The sequence below is a fragment of the Colobus angolensis genome, unplaced genomic scaffold (genome assembly GCF_000951035.1).
Source record: "Colobus angolensis palliatus isolate OR3802 unplaced genomic scaffold, Cang.pa_1.0 Scaffold209, whole genome shotgun sequence".
Classification (NCBI taxonomy): domain Eukaryota; kingdom Metazoa; phylum Chordata; class Mammalia; order Primates; family Cercopithecidae; genus Colobus; species Colobus angolensis.
Window position 1 is genome coordinate 579,490 of NW_012115255.1, and position 10,265 is coordinate 589,754.

Below are 10,265 nucleotides of genomic sequence, written 5' to 3' on the forward strand. Positions count from 1 at the left end.
AAAAAAAAAAAAAATTTCCCAGTATGATTCATAACTCATTGTCATGTTATTTCTCTAGATGCCATGTCCATTTTAATATCCATTAAAAACAAGTTACATATATCACTTCCTTTTCTTCTTTAATCCAGACAAATTTTTCACATCTGATTTGGACTATTATGACTTGGCTTTAGAGGTTTATAATAATTTTAAGTAATGATTGTAAGACAGTTTAAAGACATACTTTTGAAATAAGTACAGATTTTATACTAGTCTCTACTGGCATTGTTGGCTAGACTGTGTGATTGAGGGAGGTTAGCTTGTTTATTATGGACTACTAGGAAAAGCAATTGAAGTATTTGACCGATATGTTTCCTTCCTGTCTTGGGCAACTTTAATTTTGTGTTTCTAGCGGTGATTACACTGTGACTAGTATGATTAAACTAACATTGGATTGGTAGACTAGTCCCGTTCAAGTGAATATTTCAGATTAGGGCATCAATTAATTACTTGTATTGCTTACTTTAGGGTCAAACCCCAGTTAGAAAATGTGACCTCTGACCTCTTGTGACATGTTTGGCATTGAAATTTCTGAGTTCTCCTGGAGTTCTTCCTGTCGCTACAGATATACATAAACCCAAACTGTAAGTCCTGTTCGCGTGTAGGTTGCGTTTGAAGTTCCAACTAGGTGCACAGTATTTCTTAAGTTAAATTCTGCTGTGTCTCACTGTCAGTTTCTGTTCCTTCACTGGAATTATTGGAGAGGAAGAGAATCGCCATTGCCTAAGTTACTTCTTTGGAAATAAGTTCATTTAAAAAACGATTGATTCGTATTATACTGTTTATGTAATCCCAAGGGTTCTCCGCAGAATTGCTCATTGTATTCTCATTTCCATCTATATTGATTTAGTGTTTCTTACATATCTTATTATGAAACCAGATTGGCAGGTATACTGTTACTATTTTATTGTACTTTACACAAGAATGGCCTTACAGAAGAAGTAACTGATTCTGAATAAGTATAGTCCACAGTGAGTTTTTCCAGCATGCCAAATTCTTGGGACGTTCACTTTGCCTTGGGTTGTTGTCTAGCTGTTTTCATGTATTTCACATTTCTTTGTGCATCTATGAAGGAAACATACAAGGCACATAAAAGTAGAAGACAGCAGTACAAAATAATAGGAGGGGGTCAGTAGCACAGATTGGAGTCTATCAGTTTACAACACTATAGGCCTTATTTGAGGGGACAGTCACTGTGAAAATGCTTGGGATGCCTCGTGAAGGGAACAGAAATAGGCCTTGATAGTTGGATGGGATTCGACAAGGCAGAGAGGCGAGTCAAAGCATAGACTATCTGGATCAAGCAGAGAGACTGTAGGGCTTAAGGAAGAGTGGATAAAAAGGCAGAAAGAGTTAGACCAGCAGGATTTTTAATGCTAGCATTGAAATTTTTATCCTGTAGCAAGAGGGGAATAGCAAATATTTTTTGAATGTAGAAATGGTAAAAGTAAAACATAGTCATTTTTTTCTACTGCGGCTGGATTGACTCGAGTCTATCTGCTCTTCTCTATCCTGGCCTGGGTTTCCATCCTTATGACTTCCTTGCCTGTTTTTCCAGTCCCCAGCTTTGCTAGTCTCTGTTTCTTCCTGTCGTTGGTGTTAGAGATGCTTTTCAAAAACGTCATCAGGATAATGGACCAATAGGTCCACTGTTGCAAACGTTTTTCTGCTGCCCGTGAAGTCCACATTCCTATGCAAAGGTGTTGCTGTCTCGGCCTGCCTCTTCTGCACACCCTCCTGCAACTCCCCACTCTCCTTATGTCCTGGCTGGGCTCTCGCAGGCCCTCAGGTCTGCGTTTCCCATGCTCCGCCCGGGACACCCTTCCCAGACTTCTCCTTCAGGTGTTATCTCCTGACACCTTTAAGTCAACCTAATTCTATCAGTTATTTTTCTAAATTTTAGGTCTGATTGTGCTGTTAAAATTCTGTTTTGATTTCCTCATTATTGATAAAGTCCAAATACCTGAGCAAGGCATTTGTACAAAGCTCTCTACAGTGAGACCCTGACTTTTCTTTCTTTTTTTCATACCCAGCATCTCTGTACTCAGTGTTCCATCTAATGAGACTGTTCTCAATTGCCTGAGCACTTTTTGGATTCTTCATTTTGTGTTTTTCCTTCATCAGTGGACAAAATCATACCCATTATTTTAGGATCCAGCTCAAATCTCCTTTGAGATTTTTGAGACATTCCTTATTCAGACCCATTTTCCGTTCTCTTTGTTTCCTTAGTGATATATATACACACACATATATATACACACATACATACATATGTGTATACATATATATTATATATGTATGTGTATACGTATATATGTATATACACATATATATCTAAAAGTAATATATATACACTATTTGATTTTATTATTAGTCTCTTAGGATCTTTGAAGAGCATTCTGCGTCCTTTCGATGGTGAGCACCTTGAGGGTAGGGTATATATATTTTCTCTCTTTGTAGCTTAGTGTGAGGCACAGTAATTGGGACTTTAGTAATATATTCAGCTGTGTAAACTGTAGAATTGGTTTGAAGGAGGGTTATAATAATTGATAACAGTCATTTTGTGAAAAGCACTGGCTTTATATAATTATTTAATTTTCACAACAACTCTGTGAGGTATGTTGTCATGAGTCTCATTTTGCTGAAAAGATAAAGCTTAGGAAGGTAAAATGGATGGCCCAAAGTCAGTGGCGGAACTAAAATTTTAATACAGGTCTATCTGATATTGGAGTCCAAGCTCTTAACCGTTAAATGTTTCCTTCTGGTATTTTAATGGATTTGTATTTATATCTTTGCAAACTTTGAAGTTTTCAAAACATGATCATCTACATGGAACTAACACGTTGTCTCATTTCATCCTCACAACATCTGTGAAGTTTAAGTTAGCCCCACCTTATAGGTAGGGAATGTGAAGCTATCAGGGTAAATTGTTTATCCCAGGTTACGTGTTAGAGTTAGGAGGAACCTAGTGCTTCAGAATGTGTTCTGAAATATTAAAATGACTCCATTGATGAAGGAGCCATAACAATGCTGTTTTAGGTTTTCAAGTGTATTGCTCTTTGTTCCATGCAATTTTGAAATATTTGTTTGCCATGAATTATTTTGTTTTATTTCTAAAAGTAACATAAACATATTACAAGATACTTGGAAAATAGAAAACAGAAAAATAACCCTCTATAATTTATCTATCAGAATTCAAATCAGATACTCATTTTGATTTTCTTTTTCCCATTCATTTTCCTATATGTGGTTGTTGTCTCAGCAGCATTCAACCGTTTTCCATGTCATTGCTTGGCCACCATAAGTTATTCTTTGTAGTGGTTGCACAACACACAGCGTTTCGTCTGGTGAGACCGCACTGTAATATAAGCTGGGAAGGAGGAGGAACAAGATGAATGAATATTTGTTATATGACTGACATTATCTTATTTACCCTCAAAACAACAGCATGGGGTTGACTTTACTAATTTTACTTCATAGATAAGCAAATCGAGATGCAGTGAGGGTAAGTGACTTGTCCAAAGTTACGCAACTAGTCAGTCGCAGAACAGGTGTCTGTACCTGGATCTCTGTGACTTTGCAGGCCATGCTTTTCCACTCTGCTTTCACGATGCCTCCATGTGTCATCTGTTAAATTCTTACAGCAGCACTACATATTCCAGTTATACAAAAAAAGAATGAGGCAAGAGCTTAGAGGGGGTAAAGCGTGAAGTATTAAATGTGAGGTACTGGACTACATTTTGCATCCATGGTATCATTTAGCTCCTACTGCAGCCCTGTAGTATTGCCTGCCTTCTGACCATCATGCTGCCAGTGTTACGGTCTAGAATAAGTTGGATGTTTTCAAGTTTTTCAGTGTGCTACGTATCTCCTTGTTTTTTTCCCCATGTTTTGAATTATTTCCTTGCCATGGACACTTAGGATGTCTTCAGTTTCCTTCCACCATAAATTACTATGCCTTGCCCTACTTTTCAGTACCACAGGTGACACTACAAGGAACTTGTTGGTCTGTCTGTCCAGAAGCAGAAATTCCTCCCTGATTTCGGGGTAGGCACATAGGTGCCTAATCTGACTGAGCTCTCGAGAAGGGCCACCTCCATCGTCACGCTGGGTAGTGCAGTGCACAAGGGGTTTTATTTTCCTGCATATCTGCATTTGCTGAATGCTGTTCATTTGCCCACATTTTGTCACTTGCATGTTTGAACTTGCATTTCTTTATCTGTTCATGAGTTTAGGCAGCTCTTGGTGTCTTACAAGGTTTTGGATTTCCTTCTCTGTGAGTCCCTGTCATTCTCTGCCTGTTTTCCACTGGGAAATTATTATCTTTTTCTGTTGATTTACAAGTGCTCTTTATTCTAAATATTCCCTTATAGGTTTTATGCTTTGCAAACATCTTATTCTGTCATCTGTTTATTTACCTTTTTCCGTAGTTTTATTTCTTGAGCAGAAATTTCAAATTTTGAAATGATCATATTCAATCTCTTCTGCCTAATGTTTTATGCTTTTGAAATTTTATTTTAAGAAGTCCTTCTCCTTAAGAAGGCCACAGAATATTCCCTACATTTTCTTTTACTAATTGTATAGTTTTATCATTCTCACATAGGTCTGCAGTCCATCTGTAGTTCCCTTTTTAGGTGGTAGGTAAGGATCTACTTTACCTTTTTATGTTTCACTCCATAGTCAGTCTGCCTTTTTTTTTAGGATTTAAACTTGAAAATCAAAAACTCTTTTGGGAGATGTTTTAGGGGCCCTTACAGCGTTCCATATAGTTAAATTGTTTATTAGCATTACCATTATTTGTGTGCCCTCTGCCCCTGCAACCTCTGTATGGAGTAAGGATCTCATTTGGGTATGGGGTATCCCAAACACCTAGATCTTAGTGACTGGCATGTGACAGTCACTCAACAGTCTGCAACGGTATTTGTTGAGTGCTAGGTGAATGTAGGCTTTTTTCCTGTAGCTAGTTAGTCATTCTAACAAAAAGCTTGAAATCTTTAATAAAACCAGACTAATAGCTCTGCTGTTAACCAGCTGTGTTTTCCTGAAGTCATTTTCTTTCCTTCCTCTGTAAACTAATGCCCTGTGTAACCACCATCTCAATGAAGATTATAGGAAGCTTTTATCACCCCAAAAGTTCTTTGTTCTCCTTTGTACTGCCTTCTGCTCCCTTCCATCATTGATTTACCTATGGTCACTGTGATTAGCTTCACCTGTTTTAGAATTTTATATGAATGGAAACATATTATTTTCCATGATCAGCTTTTTTTGGTCAGCACGTTTTGTAATCCGTTTGCTATGTATATTAGTAGTTCATTTGTTTTCTTTGCTGAGTATATTTCATTGTGTGGATATACCACACTTTTAAACATTTGTTAATCTACTGGAGGAATATTTGAGGTGGTTTTTTAAAGGGGAGATAGGGTCTCACCTGTTAACCAGGATGGAGTGCAGTGGCACAGTCTCCACTCACTACAACTCCAACCTCCTGGGCTCAAGCAGTCCTCCCAATTCAGCCTCTTGAGTAGCCGGGAGAACAAGTGTATGCCACCATGCCTGGCTAATTTTTTTTTTTTTTTTGGTAGAGTTGGGGTTTCTCCACGTTGCCCAGGCTGGTCTCGAACTCCTGGGCTCAGGCGATCTACCTACCTCAGCCTCCTAAAGTGCTGGGACTACAGGTGTGAGCCACCATGCCTGGTTGGTGTTTTCATTAGGAGGCAATTATGGCAAAAGCTACAATATCCTTTCATGTACAGGTTTAGGCATATGTTTTGAGAACTACCTAGGAGTGGAATTGCTGGGCTATGTGATAAGTGTATGTTTAACTTTATTAGAAATGGCAAAACTATTATCCAAAGTGACTATTTTACGTTTCCAACTGCAGTCTATGAGAATTCCAAATTTTCCACATTCTCTCCAATACCTGGTATTGTCAGTCTTTAAAAGTTCAAGTCAATCCCCCTGATTTATACTAGCATCTCATGGTGGTTGAAATTTGCATTTCCCTGATATAAGCATATTTTAATGTGCTTGTTGACCAGTTATAAATTCTTTTACATAGTATTCAAATCCTTTGCCTATTTTTTTATGGAGTTACTTTATTTAAGTATTACTGAAGTGTTACAGAGCTCTATATATATTCCAGATACAAGGTCACTCACAGACCTGCATATCTAGAGTTCTGGAGGGATATAATGGAGGAAATGAGGAACAATCAACATTTATAGAGATACTGGCTAAAAAGTTGCTGAAATTATTTGAAAGGTACTAATACTCAATCCAGGAAGCCCATTGCAGACCAAATTTAAAATGATATCCACATTTAGCCATATTGTAAAAACTGCACTATTTACTATAGAGAAACAGTAGATCTTAAGTGTAGCCAATAGATTTTTTAAGAGACATCATGTATACAGATGTGGTCGTTAGACTCACAAACTGACTTCTGAACTGCAGTACTGGAATCCAAATGACTGTGAAATAGTAGCTTCAATGTGTGTTAAGAGACAATAACTCTCAGCCTACATTTTTTTTACCTTTCAAGGAGGAGATTCAGATCGAGACTTTTGTAGACAAATACAATCTGAGAGAAGAGAAGTTCTCACTGGCTAACATCAGGCAGAAAAAAATGATCTCAAGTGAAAGTTCTGAAATGTAAGAATGAATAATGAGCAAAGACTTGATAAATATGTGTTTAAAATTAAAACATTAACCATAAAAAATAAAAATAATGTTCAAGTTGTGAAAAAAAATCAGGCTAGTGCCACCATAATAGTGATCATTGACAGTAGAATGGATAGTCGTATATTTCTATAACAGACTATTGTACTACAGTAAAAACTATAGCCTCACACATCAATATGGGTTAATTTCAAATACATAATATTAAGAAAATAATCAGATTACAAAAGAATACATGCAGTATGATTCCATTTCTGTAAACTTCAAAAACAGACAACACTGAACAGCATATTTTTAAGGGATAGGTATACATAGGGGCCAATAGTATAAAGACATAGAAGGGGAAATGGCGAACACAAAATTAAGGACGGTGGTAACCAGCTTTGGGGGTGAGTGCCACCAGGATGGGCACATTCTAGGAGCTTTTGTCAGAGTTGGTTTCTGCTTTCTTTCCTAACATAGGAGGTGATTTAACTGGTGTTTGTCTTGTTCTTCACACTACACATATTTTAAAATAATTTCTTATATGTGTAATTTCTGAATTGAAAAATTTAAACCAAGAAGAAGTCAATGGGAGGCATGGAAGTTTGCTGGGGAAAACAGATGACACAGAAGGGTCAGGAAGGCGGGGCATGTAACTGAGAAGGATGACGTGCTCGGCATCGGCTCGTCACCGGTGTACTGTTCCCCGATACGTGTATCTCGGTCACATTCTGGTCTATTGATGACCCACTCCACTGTTTTAGGTAATTCATTTCATTCAGCAATAATTATCATAATTTAAGTCAACTGTTTCTTTTTGGCTGTTTCTCTGTTCTTCTACTGAAGACTTTGTGTGCCAGATTATCAAAATGCAAAGGATATCTTAATTACATGGAAATTACATTATTCACATGCTGTTCACTTCTAAACATTTCTGGTAATACTATGGAAAATTTTTTCTGCTAAGTATTGTTGTAAGTAGAATTCTATTTAGTGTTATCAAGAAGAACTTTATATGGAACTGAAAGAGAAAACCTAGTTATTTAGCTTTTACTTCTTTTTCTCCAACAAACTGGATAAAGTATATAATTTTATTATGACCTTTTTTATAATTGAGTTAAAAATGAAAATGGAGGTTTTCAAGATGTGTATGATCTGAAAAGACATGATATTATAATTTTTAACTTATTTTGAAGGAAAATCCATCAACAAAATTAGTAGGTTATACATCATAAAATTTGGTAATCATTGACATTTTGTCTTAGAGTTGTGTTTATATAGATTGTGGACTAATATACTAAGAAGCATTGTACAAATAAGGTTAGATTTAGTTGGGCTAGTAAATTAATATTAAAAAGAAAAGTATAATATATTTTAAATATTGGAATTCAATTTTAATATAAAGATTTGAAACATCCTGTTTCATTGTAAGACACTGATGAATTCATATTTTCAACTGCTGGGAAACAGAGAAAAAGGGAAGAGAATGTCTGAAACTGGGGTAAGAGTAAAAGGGGAACTATTAATAGTTCTGCCAGTACAACATGTAAACGTAGCGGTCCTGGAAGCACGGTCCCCCTTTCGTCATGAAGAATGAGTGGAAGGTGGAGTGCTTTTAGTTCATGTGTGTGCCCCCATGCTCATTGTATTCATGTATGTGTATCAATATGTATACACGGTATATTTCATTGGAAGTTCTTTTGTTTCAGAAATATTTTGGGGGCAGTTAGAAAAAAGATATAGAATAGAGTAAGGTTATATATATCAGAAGGGGATGAGCAGGATGAGGAAAAGGAAAACGAAGTTTAGTATATGAAATAGAGCCACAAGTAAGGCTAATATAATATAAGAAAGACGTCTATACCTCTGTAAAGCCCAACAGCCTGCCGAGCATGGGTTGCAGATTTGGCTTTCCGTTTTCTAGTAGCTAACGGAAAGGAGAAGCCTCAACATTTTAGTAATGTCCATGAAGCAAATCAGTTGCCTAGGTAAAGCGTAGCTATTTCTAGTAGTACTAAAACCAGAAAGAAATCTTTAGGGTTTTCAGAAAGCTAACCATTTTCTAGTAGTTGCAAAGCTCGTGTCAGGTGGCAGAGTGTAGTCCTATGTCTTGAGAAGTCATGGTTGAGATTTCAGAGGCAATTTTAATTGAAATGTTATTGTTATGTAATAAACAGTATGCCAAAACAGTACTCTGCTGTTACTTTTACTTTTTTCCAACTACAAAGGAAATTGACTATCAAACTTACAATATATTTCAATTTCAGATGTGAAACAACTACATTATTCTTGAACCTATGGTGATTTTTGCATCATTACACAGATATGTCATTTTCATTAGTTGTATCATTGTTATAAACTGGTAAGTAAGTTTTTAAAAAGTTGGTAAAATTTGGGGATAGGTCTAATTTAATAATGTAAAAAGATTCAAGCAAGCTGTAAAATATATAATTCATAATGACCAAAATTGAAATTTTAAATTAAAAATATTTCCTTTTTATAAAATGGAACCAATGTTAATAAAATAAGTAGTTATATATGTCACAGTAAAAATGTTCTTTGCTCCCCAGATGAAAACTTTGCCTGTTATTTGAAGGTGTACCTAGGTCTCTACCTAGCTTTCATATAACTAAACGTTTTGCTTTACCAGTTTAAATATGGTCACTGAATAAATAATAGAGATCAAAATCAAAAGTAATTATTTACAGTGTAACATTTGGGGTAATCATAATGGAGAAAAATTTTTAAAGAAAAAGTATAAGACCTTTACTATTAACAAAAATATAATTGAAAGGAAGGACTTTTTTGGTTATTCCCCATAAAATCTCTACAGTGTATCTATATTCAGCAAATACGGTAAATTATTTTTAATTCAGAAATAAGGGAAATTAAGACTCAACAGTTTTGCTTAAGTAGAAATTATGAAAAGGGTTCATATTTTAGTGTTATGAAAACGAAAATATTTCACCTCTCCTTGTTAGCATTTTTCCTAGATAGTCACTGGAGGTCCATGATAAGTAGTTCTGTGCATGGTATTTAGACAGTGGGACAGAACTGAAAAGAAGGATTATTACACTCTAGCCGAGGACTTTACAAACAAATAGGTACTTGCATATTGCATGTTCTTTCCACTCCCATATGAGTGTTTTTATTAACTGTGTGCCATATATCTGCTTGAAATACAGATTAGAGGGATACAGGCTCTAGGATGATGATGTCTGGTGGACCACCAATTTCAAATCACCTTTATCAAATCAGGAATTGACATGATTGAAACTGGGCTTTTAGTGCGTATGCGGACCAAGCTCTTTCTAGGTTAGCTTTAAGCATAGTCTTTCAGGGTCACAACCTAGTCTGTGTGATCTTGCCAAGGCTCCTTTTTTGGTGTTCCTGAATTACAGGTTTTGTCTCCCTGTCGCCATGTGATTGTCAAAAGCTCTCACTTGCCTTTTCCAGAATTGGCAGATACTCCTAAATGAATTCTTTTCTTTGGTTTTTCTGGTTTTCGATGGAAGGATTGATCTGAACAACCCAATAAATTACTATTGGTAGCAGAACTCTCTCTC

At 36.1% G+C, this 10,265-nt stretch overlaps 1 protein-coding gene across 7 annotated transcripts in view; it reads left to right on the top strand.

Annotated features, from left to right (window-relative positions):
- ZMYND11 (zinc finger, MYND-type containing 11) overlaps window positions 1–10,265 on the top strand; it is a 73,503-nt gene that overhangs the window by 8,854 nt on the left and 54,384 nt on the right. Inside the window, exon 2 of one of the 7 annotated variants that reach the window (XM_011942278.1) lies at window positions 8,967–9,061. The exons of the other annotated variants lie outside the window; for them this stretch is intronic. Within the exon in view, the coding sequence (XP_011797668.1) occupies window positions 8,997–9,061 (65 nt within the window). The 5' untranslated portion in view covers window positions 8,967–8,996. The remainder of the gene's footprint in view (window positions 1–8,966; window positions 9,062–10,265) is intronic. 7 annotated transcript variants of the gene reach the window in all.